Source organism: Ahaetulla prasina, chromosome 8, assembly GCF_028640845.1.
Source record: "Ahaetulla prasina isolate Xishuangbanna chromosome 8, ASM2864084v1, whole genome shotgun sequence".
Taxonomy (NCBI): Eukaryota; Metazoa; Chordata; class Lepidosauria; order Squamata; family Colubridae; genus Ahaetulla; species Ahaetulla prasina.
The window spans coordinates 25,928,146-25,945,459 of NC_080546.1; the positions used below are offsets into that span (position 1 = coordinate 25,928,146).

The following is a 17,314-nucleotide window of genomic DNA, read 5'->3' on the forward strand; positions in this document are numbered from 1 at the left end:
GATATATGGACATCAACTCCCAGAATTCCCTGCCTGCGATTGCAGTAAGTCCGTTTCGGAGCTGGGATTTAAAAAAAAAAAGTACCAGCCAGCTGTATGAAATTGTTTTTTATTCATCACCCAAGAGAGATGACAGCAAACTGTTAAATGTGTGACTGCAAAAGCCTCCTTCATCCAGCACAGGTTATATACATTACAATCAGCCCGTCCTTTACAATCTCACAATATCATTCATCCAATTTCATTCTCACACCATCCTATATAAGAAACTTCCTTCCTCCCATGCAAAGCCTCATTAAATTTTCTGAGAATATATTTATCTAATGAAAAGCTATGCACAGTTTATCTAGTTTCCTTGGGTAAGCTACTTTCAAGAGCTGTGAAGAGTGATAAGGCCAACAAATTTTAAAGAAAACAAAGTGAGGCATTGTTTCTGAGCCTTAATAAGAGTGTAAATCAGGGGTGTCAAACTCAATTTCATTGAAGCCAGCATCAGGACTGTGGCCGACTGGGTGGTGTGACCAACTAGGTGGGCGTGGCTAGCTTGACGCCACTCCCCAAACTCTTGCCATGTTTCCTCTTTGCATTCGGTAGACTGGCCTCATTTTTCTTCTTCGCACTTGGTAGACAAGGATGGCCGTGTGGGCTGGGTCTGACCACATTGCGGGCCAAATCCGGCCCACGGGCCTTGAGTTTGACACCCCTGGTGTAAAATAGAATATTCTTTCTAAACATTCTAACAGTACTCTGACATACTACAGGCAGTTCTCGACTTATGACCTCAATTAGGTGCAAAATTTTGCTAAAGCAAGGCAGTTGTTAAATGAATCATGTTCAATTTAATGACCTTTTTTGCTATGGTTAAGTGAATCAGCAATCAAAACCCAGATAAGCAAGAATCACCAGGATTAATAATAGACCAACAAACAGTCAAGCAGTAAACAACCCCCAAACAAGAAACTACCTAGAAAACAACACTCATCAACACTGACAGGGCATAACACTGTATATAAACAGAGAGCAAACCCCATTTTACTACTAAAGGGGTTACCTAGTTGAGTAATGAAACATCCGCAAGAAAAAAACCAAACTCAGAGACCACTAAGGACTCCATACTCCTAACTTATCTATCCAGTGAAATGTCTGCTTAGGATCTTGAGTCTATTGTTCATATTTTATCAAGATTCTTTCAGCTATAGTCATGATTAGGCAATTTTCATTTTGTGGAGGCATATCAATGCATATGCTGTATATCTTTGTATATATAGACATGTTTTTATCTGAGAGATGTTACCAACTGTGGAGATCTAATAACATTGACCTTATTTGGATTCTGGGAGAATTCTAGGGGCCAAATAGAAAGTAATTAAAATGAGATCTAATTTGGTTTTGGTGAGAATTCTAGGGGTCAAATAGAAAGTATTAAATTGATAGACTTTATTTTACAAAAGCAAATAAACAAAACCCACTTATAATCAACAAACTGAAAGTTACACTGCTAAAATAGAAAATAGAAAAATTTATGTAAAGGTATTTTATTTATACATTTAAAATTACAAAAATAACACTATACATTTAAAAATACAAAACAAATTTTCTAATGGAGTTATACCAAACAAGAGCAAGAAATACATATGGGTATGAGGGAATGTATGTTCAAAGACCATCAGTTTCATCTTGACAGAAGAGGAAAAATGAAGTCGCATCTGTCAGTCTTGCCCAGCATCTATGAAAGAATCTGTCACTGAGTCTTGCAATTAGAAACATCTCCATCTTCTGATGAAAGCCAGTTCTTAATGTTGTTTTCTTCGGCTTCTGTTCTGCCAAATCTTGTGTCTGTTAGAAAGAACAATTGCTAGTTAATAAAAATAACTACACATATTTGAGTAACACAATATAACCACAAGGGAATAGGTCTGTGATGGCGAACCTGTGGCACGCGTAGCCATATTGGTGGGCATGTGAGCTCAGCCTTTTGAGTAATCTGGGAATGATGAAAATGGTCTTCCCCACCTGCCTGGAGGCCAGAAACGGCCTGTTTGTCAACTTCTGGTGGGAAGAGCAAAAAATGGGTCTTCTGGTCCCACCGGAAGATGGCAAATGGGTCATTTCCAGCCTCCGGGGGCTAAGGAAGGCTATTTTCGCCTTCCCCAGACTCCTAAAAAGGCTCTGTAGGCTGGGGAGAGCAAAAAATGGGCCTACTGTGCCAGGAGTGGGGGAGCAGAGGGGTGGGGGTCACAGCTCATAGAATTATGGGTGTAGGCACATGCGCGTGACTCCCCCCACCAACTCCTGGCACACAATGGCAAAAAGGTTAGCCATCACTGGAATAGGTTGATTAGCGATTACAGATGTTAGTAATTTTTCCATTTTTCAAATATCACACTATTAATTCTCATGAATTTGAGATTAATAATCTTATTAGATGAAGCAGATTATTTAAGTAACATGGTGGTACACTACTTCCTGGGTATGTAATTTACTAAATGGCAGATTAAACTATGGCTTTCTTAGACCGACTATACATCTGTGTCGGGAGCACTAAAGCGCTTCTGTGTTGAAAGGACTGAACAGTGATGTCACTGTTGCCTGTTGGGGACTCCTTTCATGTCCCTGTTAAGTTTTCCACCAAAGTGATACCCATCCATCTACTCATGATCACCTGCTTTCAAACTGCTGGGTCAGCAGTATGTGACTGGAACTCACCCCATCCCGCAGTAGCAACCGGGTCTCGAATGTGAGCCTATAGATTGTCAGCCCAGCGTCCTAACCACCATCAAGTTGTTCAGGAGGACTATGACAATCCAGTCTTACTATGTGCAAGAATTGTCTTCTACTGTATGTTTTTTCTATAGCTTTCAGTTACATGAAGTTATCATGTAGAAGAATCAGTTATCAGCTGAGGGATGCCAGGACAGGACAGCCTCTAAACCTCATATAAAACCTCAGTGCCTTATTCCATAAAATCAGAAACTCTTGGCTACTTCTATGGAAATTCTCAGTCATCCAGGTCATGGTTGTCCCAAAGGTGCTTTTTTCAAGAGGCAGCTGGATTTTGTTTTTTCTTTGAAGACATTTCACTTCCTCATTCAAGAAGCTTCTTTGGCTCCGACTGGATGGCTGGGAATGGAAGGGTCCCCAGCATCCACTCAGAGCTGAAGAAGCTTCTTGCATGAGAAGCGAAACGTCTTCAAAGAAAAACCAGAAAGTCCAGTTACTTCTTGAAAAAAGCACCTTTGGGACATCTTGGCTACTTCATGCAGTGAATAAACAATAACTATCCTACGCTTTTCTGAATTATTTTTCCTACTGGTCATTACTTTTTGGTAGGATTTGGCAATCCATAGAAAAAGCAAATGGGTCAGAAACCCATCCTTTCAAAACAAGCTGGTAAATTGAGGGTAGAGATGGAGTGATGGTTAATGTACAGAGATTATTGAAGATGTATAAATATAATTAATATAGGGTCAGGTCTGCCCAGTTACCATTTTAGAACGGTGGGGAGGGAGAAAAGAGAGAGTAGGAGGTAGGAAAGAGGAGAAGAGGAAGGAAGAGGGGTAGAAGAGGGAGAAGGAAGGTGTAGGGTGGAGGGAGGAGAGGATGTAGATAAGAGAAGGAGAGGAAGGTTTGGAAAGTAAAAGAAGGTAGAAGAGGGAAGAGTGTTAAAAAGGGGGGTGGTGACTGGGCAAGCCCGACTAATTGTATATAACTGTACATTGGATGAGCTGTTTGATATGATTGTAAAAATAAAACTTTTTAATGAAAAAACAACAACAACAAAAACCAAGCTGGTAAACACAGGTTTTTTTTTTTGGTTTTTTTTTGTGATCACAACACAGCCTTACTCTAAAATGGGCTCTTCATCTTAGCATCTGAGACTGCATTGGGCTGTTACTTACTTGCAGTAATACCTAAGCATGAGTTATCAAAGAAATTTGATTGGCTGTTCGACGGCATCAACTGCGGTGTGTCCAAAGGCAAAATGGGCTGCATGGAGCGGTCCTTGCAGGGAGAGGCTGGCAATGCTGAAAGAGATGAGGAGGGCGCTTTCTTTGGAGACTTGACTTTCCACTCCTCAGCTGTGTCTCCCAAGGCATGCTCCCTCTTCTTCACAGCTCGCTCCCTCCATTTCTTGAGTTCTTCTTTCAATAAAAGGTTGTTTCTTAAAACATACATTAGATATATTTAATCACCTGATGTCCAGATAATGCTTTTTTCTCTTATTCTGCAGAGCCCCTTCATTTTCTTTTTCTAACAAATTGTTCTGACCCAGCTCCAGGGGTGAAATGTAAAATTTGTCACTACCGAGTCTGTGGGCGTGGCTTGGGGGGGGCGTAATGCGACTGGGTGGGCATGGCCAACTTTTTTAAAAAAAAACTTTTAAAAGCATTTTTTCTACAACCTCTTTGGCCGAAGAGGTTTTAAAAAACATGCTTTTATAGGATTCTGATGATCCCAGCTGAGCCACGCAATCATCAGAGCCTTTTTTTTAACTTTTAAAAGCATTTTTTTTCTGCTGAAGAAAAAATGCTTTTAAAAGTTAAAAAAAAATACCTCTGATGATTGCGCGGCTCAGCTGGGCATGGGGGCGGGGCAGGGATTTTTGCTACCGGTTCTCCGAATCACCCGCCGCCATCGCTACTGGATTGGGTGATCCGGTCTGAACCAGGAGCATTTCACCCCTGCCTAGCTCCCCAAACACCTTCCCTTAGACCAGGGGTCTCCAACCTTGGCAACTTTAAGCCTGGTGGACTTCAACTCCCAGAATTGGAATTCTGGGAGTTGAAGTCCACCAGGCTTAAAGTTGCCAAGGTTGGAGACCCTTGAGTTAGAAGGCTGCAAAAGGTGATCATGTGACCCTGGAAACCCTGCAACCATCATAAATATCATAAATATTAAGAAGTGGCCAAACGGCTGAAGTTTGGTCATGTGACCAGGGGGATGTTGAAGAGCCGTAAGTATGAAAAATGCCAAGTCATTTTTTTCAGTGTTGTTATAAACTTTGAATGGTCTCTACATGAACTGCTGTAAGTTAAGAACTACCTGTAGTCCTGCATAAAAGGTAAAGGTTCCCTTCGCACATATGTGCTAGTTGTTCCTGACTCTAGGGGGCGGTGCTCATCTCCGTTTCAAAGCTGAAGAGCCAGCACTGTCCGAAGATGTCTCCGTGGTCATGTAGCCAGCATGACTAAATGCCAAAGGCGCACGGAATGCTGTTACCTTCCCACCAAAGGTGGTCCGTATTTTTCTACTTGCATTTTTACGTGCTTTCAAACTGCGAGGTTGGCAGAAGCTGGAACAAGTAACGAGAGCTCACCCCGTTACGCGGCACTAGGGATTCGAACCGCTGAACTGCCGACCTTTCAATCAAGCTCAGCATCTTAGCCACTAAGCCACCGTGTCCCTAAGTCCTGCATAGTTGAGCCCAAAATTTCCGCTACTAAGTAAGACTGTTTATGGAGATTCTCAGTCATCTCAGGTCATGGTTGTCCCAAAGGTGGCTTTTTTCAAAAGGCAACTGGAATTTCTGGGTTTTTTTAAAAAGACATTTCGCTTCTTAAGTGAGAAGCGAAATGTCCTCAAAGAAAAACCAGAAAGTCAAACTGCCTCTTGAAAAAAGCCACCTTTGGGACAAGCAAGACAGTTGTTAAAAAGTTTTTTCTTCTTCTTCTGAAAGCTAACAGTTCATTTGCTTGTGTAAAACAACCCCAAAGGTCTGATAAGACTGGGAAGCAAGCCAAAACTAATCATCAGCCCCAAAATCTTGTCAGGCCAATATCTTCAAACGTGTTGAGAGCTGTATTTTAGACATATCTACCTGTTCTGCGTGAAAAATTCATACGTGTACAATCGTTGTAAGCTATGTTTCCAGGCAGAATATAACTTACGACAACAGCAGCTCATGTTCTTTCTTGAGTTGAGCGTGTTCCTTTTCCAGTTTTGCATGCTCGGATTTTAACACTAGTATATGGGTATTCTGTACGATTCCACTACCACCACCGCAAGTAATTGGTAGACATGGCTGAGGAAAGTCTTTATTTGACATCACTGAAAATGAGAAGATACAGCACGGTAAGCTTTTGCCAATGACAACATTACTATCCAAACATCAGATTTTTTTCCAAAATCACCCTATTTCATGACATGATATAATTTGGGACCACATGTTCAAGAGACCGTGGTTCGGGTTGGGGATTTTATCACAGGATTTGAGGCTTCCAGCTTTTATGATAGTAAATGACTGAGGTGATTAAAAGGAGCCAGCACTAATGGAAATGTATCGACAGAAATGTATTCAAGAAGGACTTTGTCAAAATAGCCCTGAAAATATTTCTTAGCACTTTTGGAACATATGAAAGAATGAGTGTAAAAGATGAAAATATTTTCCTGCTTGGCTATCATTTGTGTAACGCTGTACCTTAAAACCCCATTTCATACAGCCAGGAGATAACACTCTGGTTTGTATTTACCCGTCACATCCTGTTCTTGTTGCGCTTTACGAAGTTCTTCCTTCAACTTTCTTAACTGTTTTTCCTTTTGTTCTGCCAGAGCTTTGGCATTTGCCATTCTAGAACAGTGAAGATTCAGTTTTAAATTGAATTAATCAATGATCTTAGTCTACACAATTATACAATTATAATAGTCTACAATGATTGTGAATGGAGGATGAAGAACAATTTGGGACTGTGAATTATTTTTAAAACATAGTAGCACAATACTTCTCTTAAGCTGTTCCCGCACTCTTGAACAGGTGAGCCCTAAGCTCTTGATTCCCAACACATGATCTGCAAAGGTCCTCTGCTTAGTGGCTACTTAGTTCAGAAATTAAAAGAAACTTTTAAAATAGGGCGATCTTATGAGATTTGGGAAGTTCTAACTTGAAATTGAAGATGCGAACACCAAAACCATGAAAAATATAGGCAAGCATTCATTTAAAAAACAACAACAATCAAAAACTTGAAATCTTAGAGATGCCATCTCAAGGGACCTCTCCAGGGTAAAAAGAGGTATTGGATTAATGCCCCATGCCTTAGGAAGTGGTCTGTCTAAACGTGGAGTCCACTACTCTATAGAATTGCTTTTTCAATGAAATGGAACTTACTGTTGATCAAACAATTTGGATTGCTTCATTCTTGCCATTTCAGCTTTAGTAAGCTTAGTGTTCAGGTCTACAATTTCTTCCTTATATAATCCAAAACCTTTATCCACCTGGGCCTAGTAAGGAAACAAAACATGATCTCTTGAGAAAGGGAAAACAACAGCTGTATATTTTCAAGTGCCCAATAGGCACTTTAGAAAATGAAATAATATTTACTGGTACATGTTAGATAATAGACTTTTTAATAAAAACACTACATCTCTCTTCAGATCAAAGTAATAATGTCAGGACCATTTGCAAATGGAAGTTTGGATCCAGCAAGAGATCAGAGTTAATTAGCAACCTGTCAAATCAGTTGGTGCCATAACTGATCTGCAGGAAATTGTGCTTCCATGGTTTGATTCCACAAATGATTGAATTGCATAAAAAATACTAGAATACTAAAGGCCAAAGTTGTACCATGTTTCCCTGAGAAGATCCTGTCTTATATTTTTTTGAACCCCGAAATAAGCACTTGGCCCTATTTTTTTTTGGGGGGGGGACTTATTTTAGGAGCGCATGGAGCAAGACAGGGCTCCTCTTGCTGTCTTACCTGATTTCCAGCTCTGTCTCCCTAACCCTAACCAGAGGAAATGGCAGGGACTGGCTGGGCATGCGCTTAAATATTTTCAGGCAGGGCTTATTTTGGGGAGAGGGCTTATTATCAGGGGGGTGTCTTATTTACAGGGAAACATGATAGAGCACTTTCATTTTCTTTAAGGAGGAGTGTTTAGCCGCAAGCAGTGGGGCAGGGCAAGGCTGGGAGGAAGTATAGCATTGGTGAGCTGATGGTTCCTTTTGTGTAAACTTGCCTTCCAGTGTCCAGCAGCCCAGAACAACATTATGTGACTTTTATATAGGAATTGCAGAGAGAATGTGTGAAGGTCTAAGGCGTTTGTGTGAATCCCATGAATAAATATTTTAGTCCCAACATGAAACATCAAAGCAAAGAAATCACTTATGTTAATCCATACAATACCTTGAGTATTTCTTTCTCACTTAATGCATTTCTTAAGAAATTTTCTTTTTCCTCTAATGCAGCTTGAAGCTTGATGACTTCACTCCTGGAACCTCTGACTTTAAGTTTCATTTGTAGTGTGGCTATTGTTTTCTCTTTTTCTTGGAGATTTTTACTTCTTTCATTTATTATGCTTTCTAGTTCTTGTATTTTCAACTGTAGATTCTTTGAACAAAGAAAGTGTGTTATTAGAAAATGGAACACCTCTTCCAGATTTGATTTTCAAAGGTGGAGAAAAAGTTTAGCTGTTATTGGTGATAACTCTGAAACTTGCAGAGTTAATTGGATCTGAAGCTCTCAAGATAATTCATAATAACTCCAATATTTTGAATACTCGGCTCTTTATAAGAAAAGTGTGGCCTGAAAATAGCGAAAATGATCAGAAAAACAGACCATTTCTACTAGAATAGTAAGAGATGCAGCATCAAACAGGGGGATGAATATAAGCAAAACTAACTGCAAAACTACACTTCCTCATTTATAAAAAATAACCTAGTGCTATATCATGCATCTATTGGGAAAACCCATTTTTTGTTTTCATATTGCAGAAATTACCAATATCATGTTTCCTGCAACCATAGATTTAAAGGCATCGTTCTATAGATTTCTTTTAAATCAAACTGTGATGATTTATCAAAGTCTACACACTGATGAACCAAATTTTCTACCCTCCTTTCTGTCCTCTTCAATTAGAAAAGTTGGATAAAACTTATTCTGTCAGGAAACCTGTTTAAGAACTAGATTTGGATTTGGGAACATCATCTGCTATTTGGGAAAGCAGAGACTAAATAGAAATTGAATAGATGGCATACCAGTAAAAGTTGCATAGAAAAGAACTAAGCATTAATCGAATTAGACAAACGAAGAGACATCAGACTAAGATCCCAAACAGGAGTTTAGCAAAAACACACCTTTGTATCTTGTTCTGTTGCTTTCAGTTTATACTTTATCTTACAGTTTTCTTCTTCTAGTACCATCTTAGGAACAGCACAGGATTTTTGCTCTTTCTTTAACTTATCTAACTGTAGAATCAGTTCCTTTGTTTCTTCTTTACATGCTTTCAGAGTAGCATCAATCTCGCTGCAGTATTTGGCGTTTATGGCTTCCAGCGCCGATCTAGCTTGAAAATAGGGCTGTAATATAAAGGCAGCAATAGATGTTGGGGCAGGTATGTTACATTGCTATCTCTTCCATAGCGTCTGCCAATTACATCAGAATGCAATTTCTGCAAACTCTAGATCAACATGTCCAATAATCCAAGTTGCTTTGGATTATTAAAGCTATAAGAAACACGCAACTACATGTACAACCTTATCTCCAAGCACATCCTTAACAAGACATGAACAATAATATTGTGCTACACATTTTAAACCTGCATTTCTTACCTGAGCTTTGGGCTGTAGTAATTGATTAATGGACCGAAACTTTTCAATATTTTGCTTTATTGTTGCCTTAAAGCCTTGCAATTCAAAATAATCTGAGCACCGTTCCAAATACTGTTCCATCTTTACGTTCTCACGTTCCAACTCTTGTAACGTAACCTCTGTGCTACCGAGTTCTTCTTCCATTTCAGAAACTTCTTTTGAAATTTGCTGTGCCAAGAAATACATAAAATGGTCTGGTTTGTCAAGACATGTACCATGACTTATTTTTTTGTAGCACAGTAACTGGGAAGAAATTTATGCAGGAACCTCTTAACACAGACGCAGTATTAACCCTTCTAGCTCAGTTAACAGCACTGAAAGGAAACCTTTAATCTGACTTATCTTCCCATCTGTTCAAAGGGGTATCTTAGCAGGAATGCAATTCCAACAGATATATTATTTTCTTCCTACAAGTTTTAATTGAACATGCCAAGGACTTACTTTGGAAAATGTTCTACCTTGAATTACAGCCTTTAGGAAAAACTCTTAACTCTGGTTTAGTATTCCCTCTTCTGCTGTGCCATCTCGAATATAATTGGCAAAGTAGCCCACATGCTGACTTATGTAAATGCACATCTTTGTTTTTTGTCAGACAGAATATTCAACTTTTTATATGATGATTTCATTTACATTTTTTTTTGGTTCTTATTTCAGAAACTGCCCTGAGCTCTCCTGGAAAGAAAAGCAGTATCGACAGCATCTATTATTACATCAAGGTAAAACGTTTTAACGTTGTTAATAACCTGTCTTCCATGAAGCATAGGTGTTTTTCCTTTCAAATCCACATGAGAAAGGTAACAAGGAAAAAAAAAAGCCATTGGCTCTCTTTAGTCCTTCACTGACTTCTGAAAGATCTTGGCTTTTGAATGACATTTTACAATATCACTGTGGATTACAGGTAGAATCTTTGTGACATCAGCCTTAGTGGTCTATTGGCTTCTGGAACACGGGTCTCCAGGAAATGGCTCTAAAGACTGACCTTAATTCAGAGCCATGGTGGCGCAGTGGTTAGAGTGCAGTACTGCAGGCTACTTCAGTTGCCTGCCATTTGGCAGTTCAAATCTCACCAGGCTCAGGGTTGACTCAGCCTTCCATCCTTCCGAGGTGGGTAAAATGAGGACCCAAATTGTTGGAGGCAACATGCTGACTCTGTAAACTACTTAAGAGAGGGCTGTAAAAGCACTGTAAAGCGGTATATAAGTTTAAGGGCTATTGCTATTAACTCATCATCTCCGCAGAGGTTAGACTGGCTCCCACTTCGACACTGTTTCACAAGGGCTCTGAAGACCTTGTTTTTTCCAATGGGCCTGGGGAACCCGGAGTGGGATAGATCCCATCAAGTGGCTTGTTCGACTGATTGCTGTTGCCAGGGAGCCGCAGGGTTACTGTTTTTATTGTTGTATAACCAACAAATGCACATTTTCTAATTAAATAAAAATTAAAAAACAACAACACAAAAACAGCAGATGATGGAAATTATTATTACAGCCTACTTACACAGGATGGCAAATATTTCAGGTTCTGTTATGCAATGGTCAAGATGCTTCCCTATCCAAACGTTGTGAGGCTGTGGGAGATTTTTCCAAATGCATGTTATTTTGGCCATTTAATTTGTTTTGAACTGTAGTTTAATTTGAGGGAGGGGTTTGGAAATGGTGCTTGGAGATATAGCAAGGTCTTGGCAATGCTGCTTTCCCCAGTCCCAGCCCCAAGCAGGCAACATGTGGAAAAGCATTACCTCTGTGAGACCATCCAAGCTCTGTATCAGTTCCGAGACACCAGACTGTTGCGATCCAGCTCCCTGCTGTTCCACGTGAGGCTTCCCGAGTTGCTGAATTTGCATTAGCAGTGCATGTTGATTTCTTCGCTCATCAAGCAGCTCCCTTGTGTACTTGCTGACATTTGTGTAGTATTCCTTTCTTTTGTTGCACAAGCAGGTAAAAAAGTACTGTTGAAGATGAAGAAGTTAGTTAAGGGTCGTGGTGGTACAACGGTTAAACTGCAGTATTCCAGGCTGACTCTGCCCACAGCCAGGAGTTCGATCCTGACCAGTTCAAGGTTGACTCAGCTTTCCATCCTTCCACGGTCGGTAAAATGAGGAGCCAACTTGTTGGGGGCAATATGCTGACTTTGTAAATTGCTTAGTGAGGGGCTGTAAAGCACTGTGAAGTGATATATATGTCTAAGTGCTATTGCTGTTGCTATTACTAACCGAACATAAGTACTCAAAATCTAGCTGAGTTTAGTCATTTATCTCAGGATAAGCTGCACACCATTTTAGCTTTATGTCCCATAGGTAAACTTTAACCTTACAATAAGTTTGGTCAGCTTTCAAAGGTTCCACAAAACTTGGTTGTTACGTTTAATGTGGGCTACCATCCCTATTAAAAACTGCAGCAGTCTGTTTTTCCACTTATTGAATCTTACGTTGCCCATCGTTGAAGAGAGTTTGTGCTGTTTTGTTTCTGAGGTGCAGAATTGATTGTTCCTAAGACACCACTTAGCCCAAGGGTCTCCAACCTTGGCAACTTTACAACTTGTGGACTTGCGCTGGCTGAGGAATTCTGGGAGTTGAAGTCCACAAGTTGTAAAGTTGCCAAGGTTGGAGACCCCTGACTTAGTCTACGAACAACAGAATTGTGGACTGGATCAATCTTTCCCAACCTGGGTGCCCTTCAGATATATAGACAATTGTCTCAAATTCTCAACAAAGAATTACTAGCTAGGGAATTCTGGGAGCTGAAGTGCTCCTTGCTGGAGCATCCTTAAACTAAGGAAGGCTGAGCTAAATAGACCTCTGCTACAAGAGAGATCTTCCTTAAAATCTGAATATATTTACATTTTGTGACCACTCAAAGTTATAATATATTTATGGCCATTGCAGTATCCCTATGGTCATGTGATCAAAATTCAGAACCTTGGTAACTAGCTTATATTTATGACAGTTGCAATGTCCTGGGGTCATGTGATCACCTTTTACAACCTTCTGACAAGCAAAGTCAATGGGGAAGGCAGATTAACTTAACAACTGTGATAGGAACTTAACAACTGCAGTGATAAATTGACTATAGCAGGAAAGGCCTTAATATGGGACAAAACTCATTTAACAACTGCCTTGCTTAGCAACAGAAATTTTGGGCTCAATTGCGGTTGCAAGTCAAGGATTACCTATAATGCAAACTGTACAAAAGAACTAACAATCTAACAGATTCACACATGACTTTAATCTAGGAATTTATCTAACGAAATTTACTGATCAAACCATAACTGAGTTTGTAAGGCCCACTAAACTAAGCCTGACTAGGTGGCTCAGTGGCTAAGACATTGAGCTTATCGATCAGAAAGGTCGGCAGTTTGAATCCCTAGTAAAGGTCTCCTGCATGAGCAAGGTTGGACAAGATGATCTCCAAGGTCCCTTCCAACTCTGTTACTGTTACAACCAAACAAACCACTTAATAGTTTAGCATGTGATACAAAATACTATTTAAAGCTAGTACCTGGAGTGTGTTCAACAAGCTATAGAGGCTGTTGCTCATACGCTCAGTTTCTATTTGAAGCATTTTGATGTTATTGGCTTCCTGGGGAGAAATGCCAGGAAGCCACTTGGCAATTAGAGCTTTCTTGCTATCAAACTGATTCTTGATCTGAAGAGAGACGTTTATGAAATATTCAGATCTTTTTTCCAGCTCTGGAAATTTCTTCAGAGCCTCCTGAAATAAAAAGGAAACAGGCTGAAATTAACCAAGGTTTTCATTTTTTAAAATCAGTGATTTTCTCAAAATCACAAAAGTCATGGCAGGAATAAAATAAAATTTCACAGTCAAAAAGATCAAAATCTTGGGCTATTCAGAAACATGTTTTGATCAACCAGTGATTTTTTTTTTTGAATTGCATTCATGTGAACAAGCTACTGTACCCATTCTTGAACATTAGGTTTGTCCTTGCTGTAATCACCAGAACATACATTATACATTCACAGACAACTGGGGAAAAGTAGCTGTGGGAGATAACTGCAGAGTGTGGTCAAAAAAAACACACAAATATTTCAAAATGGCAGCCACAATGGCATGATCAACACTGTCCATCTTTTAAGTGCAATATTCCAAAAAAAGAAATGGAGTGTTGATCACACTGTTACCACTGCCATTGTAAGGTGTGGTTTGTTTGTTTTTTACCATAATCTGAAGATACCCCTGATAACAGCAGCACAAGAGAAGAGTTCTTGGGGTAGCAATTATTCTGAGGAAACCACATGATTTACAATTCATCTTTCTATATCAAATCCTCCTGGATTGCAAATGGATATTCCTCTGTTTTCTGGTATAATATACAAGTTCACAGATAGATGGGGTATAACTGGAAATGGAGTTCAGTCATTGTGTGAGAACGGCAGAAGAAGGATGAAAGGTAGAAGTTGGAACTCCATTTAATGCAGAAAGAAGAACAAAGAAAAAAAGAAAAACAAAAACAAAAAAGAGGGGAAAAAACAAAGAAAAAAGAACAAGAAAGACACAGCCTTCAGAGGATAATTAGAACTGCAGAAAAAATAATTGCTACCAACCTGCCTTCCATTGAGGATCTGTATACTGCACGAATCAAGAAGAGGACCGTGAAAATATTTACAGATCCCTCACATCCAGGACATAAACTGTTTCAACTCCTACTCTCAAAACGACGCTATAGAGCACTGCACACCAGAACAACTAGACACAAGAACAGTTTTTCCCCGAAGGCCATCACTCTGATAAACAAATAATTCCAACACTGTCAAACTATTTACTAAATCTGCACTACTATTAATCTTCTCATCCTTCCCATCACCAATCTCTTTCCACTTATGACTGTAACTTTTTGTTGCTATCATTAAGGGTTAAATTGAACCTATGACCATCATTTGTGTTGTAAATGTTGTACCTTTGATGAAGGTATTTTTTTTTCTTTTATGTACACTGAGAGCATATGCACCAAAACAAATTCCTTGTGTGTCCAATCACACTTGGCCAATAAATTCTATTCTATTCTATTCTATTCTATTCTATTCTATTCTATTCTATTCTATTCTATTCTATTCTATTCTATTCTATTCTATTCTATTCTATTCATGGCAAATAGAGAAAAATGGTGATAGCATTTACCATTATTCTGAATATTTTTGCTTCCAAGATTTCAAAGTAGTCTTGCATCTTCCGTTTGACATTCATTTCAGAATCCTGGAAAAAATAGAATATATATTTAGTGTTAAACTATTATCTCAATATGAGCAGGGTATGTCCAACTAAATAGGATACTTAATAGAACTCTAAAAATGTTCAAAGACACTTTGATTCCTGCAATGGACAGAATGGCTGTAAAAAATGGATGGAATTAGCAGAGGTGGCTAAACAGACTTCTTTGATTAAAGAATTGAATAGTTTTGTTTCTATTTGGAAACCGCTTTTGGATTTTGTGCTTGAAATGGGGGAAAAAAATGAAACTTTGAATTTGGGTTTTGCTGATTAGATAGATTTGTTGTTATAGAAATGGCTAGTACTGTATATAAAGCTCAAGGTTTCCTTGGTCCAATCAAGTCCAACTCTAGGGGGCAGTGCTCATCTTTGTTTCTTAACTGAGGAAGCCAACATTGTCTGAAGACACTTCCATGGTCATGTGGTCAACATGACCCTATGCTGAGGCACACAGAACACAGAATTTCCCACCAAAGTGGTACCTCTACTTGCATTTGCATGCTTTTGAACTGCTAGGTGGTCAGTTGCTGGGGCAAGTAATAGCAGCTCACTCCATTGTGGGCCGCTCAGGTCTCAAACCTGGGCTATCAGCTTTCCAGCTGACAAGCTCAGCATCTTTAACTGCTGAGCCATCAGTCTTCCTGGCTAGTATATATTATTATGTAAAAGTAAGAAGTTGAGGTTGCATGTTATTCTACTGTGCCAAAAGGAATTGGAAGACAATTCTTTTTTCATTTCCCCTTTATCCTATACTTTTTCCTCTTCCTTTTTTCCTCCCCTATTTTCATTTTTCTTTGTATTTCTGTGTTTTATATTTTTATATTTGATAAACTAATAAAAATATGAACAAAAAAAAGAACTGTCATGCCCACAGTTATTAGTTGGTGTGGACAACATTTAAAGGTTTTGCAAGGTCACAGGTATCCCAGATTTATCTGCAAGTTTTTATTACATGCATTAATCCTTGGTGAAAAAAAATAGGACAGGAAGGCTCACATATGAAAATTTCTTTTGGCTGCCTCAAATAGGGATGCTGATTAAACAGCGAATCAACAGACTTTACTTCCACATTTAAAAAATGTGCTTAAAGAACAACTTTTAAGCAGATACTGAAATAGGAAACAAGCTGGCTACTTTCAAGCTGGGTTTGCTTTCTCATGGTTGATGCTATTTCCATTGTTATTTTTTCCCTTAGTAAATATTTATTACATTTGTTGACTCAGTAACTACTTTCTGTATCTATCAACAAAGTGAATTTTAAATATAAATCAGAATTCAGAAGGTCTAATTTAATTTCTTTTCAATTGGCACTGTCGAATCAAATGGATTTAAAAACAAGTATTACAAATCTGATTTTTCTCCAACTTCTTCCCCAATTGGTGTAACAGAGCTAGACAAACTATAAACTTATACTTCATAGATATATAGAATTTCTGAAAAAAATATATATGATACTCCACAGCGCTCACTGATTGTATGACCAGACAAAGGCTGAAGAACAGTGACACAGTTTTCTACCCCTTTTAATGTAAAATTTCAATAATGTAGGAATGTCCTCATACCAGAAAATCCAGTTCCTACCTGGTTTCATAATATAGTTTTACTGAACATAAATCTTCAGCCCATCTTAATAATGTTAAAGGTTACCTGAAAGGTGCCCAACCTTGACATAAAGCATTCAACCCCCCCCTCCCAAGGATGCCTTAATTATAGCTAAGATTTAAGGGAAATTACAATGTGATGTTTGGGTTGAAAGCTACACCTACACATCTGGCACCAATCGCTTTACAGAATAAGAAACAATAGATCCATGAAATTGTATTCACTGGAAAGCATCCCGTACCTTCGCAGCGTTTTCTGATAAGGTCTCCCGAAGTTGGCTTTGTGTTTCTTCTCCAATGTTCCGCACAACCTGCTGAAGGTCATCTCTCTCTTTTTGAAGCAAGGCCTTCTCTTTCAGTAGCTGTTGAACACATTTCTCCTGCTCTCTCAAGTCTGCTGTCAATTGTTTCTTTTCCTCAGTAAGGCTGTTTGCCTCTTCATTTAATTTTATTATCTAAAGAATTAAATGTTACACCATTACTAAATCAGCCTTCCCCTCCTAATCCGTTTGAGAATAAATGCAGTTTTTTAAACCCCATCATTCAGGATCAAAATATGGAAGGTGCAGAGTGAGGAAAAACTAAATTAAACTGTGTGTAACATCAAGATTTATGGTAAAAATATTCATCATTGGCAACCTTCAGTCTCAGAAGACTATGGTATCGTGTTCTGGAAAGAGGTCCTAAAACAGCATCTGCTGTGACTAAAAAGGACAATTTGAGAGTGGCAATCCCTTCCACACTGAGGGCAGATACATTCTGTCCCCTGCCCAGCCCCCAGATTTTGCTGGTTCCAGGACTGTATCTTTGCCTCAGCCTGCTGAACAAGTGTCTCTTCGAATTGGAGAAGGCCATGCTGCGTCTTTAGCCTCCAAGCTGAACGATCGGAGATCAAGGTTTCCCAGTTG

General features: G+C 39.1%; 1 protein-coding gene across 1 annotated transcript in view; it reads right to left on the reverse strand.

Moving 5' to 3' along the window:
* Positions 1-179: 179 nt before the first annotated feature.
* Positions 180-17,314, reverse strand: part of CENPE (centromere protein E) — a 74,071-nt gene continuing 56,936 nt past the window's right edge. Inside the window, exons 34-45 of the mRNA XM_058193123.1 lie at positions 16,649-16,861; positions 14,716-14,790; positions 13,078-13,290; positions 11,319-11,528; positions 9,542-9,748; positions 9,068-9,289; positions 8,118-8,321; positions 7,103-7,215; positions 6,471-6,568; positions 5,889-6,048; positions 3,900-4,162; positions 180-1,836 (exon numbers count right to left, since the gene is read on the reverse strand). Coding sequence (XP_058049106.1) covers positions 1,742-1,836; positions 3,900-4,162; positions 5,889-6,048; positions 6,471-6,568; positions 7,103-7,215; positions 8,118-8,321; positions 9,068-9,289; positions 9,542-9,748; positions 11,319-11,528; positions 13,078-13,290; positions 14,716-14,790; positions 16,649-16,861 — 2,073 coding nt within the window. The 3' untranslated portion in view covers positions 180-1,741. The remainder of the gene's footprint in view (positions 1,837-3,899; positions 4,163-5,888; positions 6,049-6,470; positions 6,569-7,102; positions 7,216-8,117; positions 8,322-9,067; positions 9,290-9,541; positions 9,749-11,318; positions 11,529-13,077; positions 13,291-14,715; positions 14,791-16,648; positions 16,862-17,314) is intronic.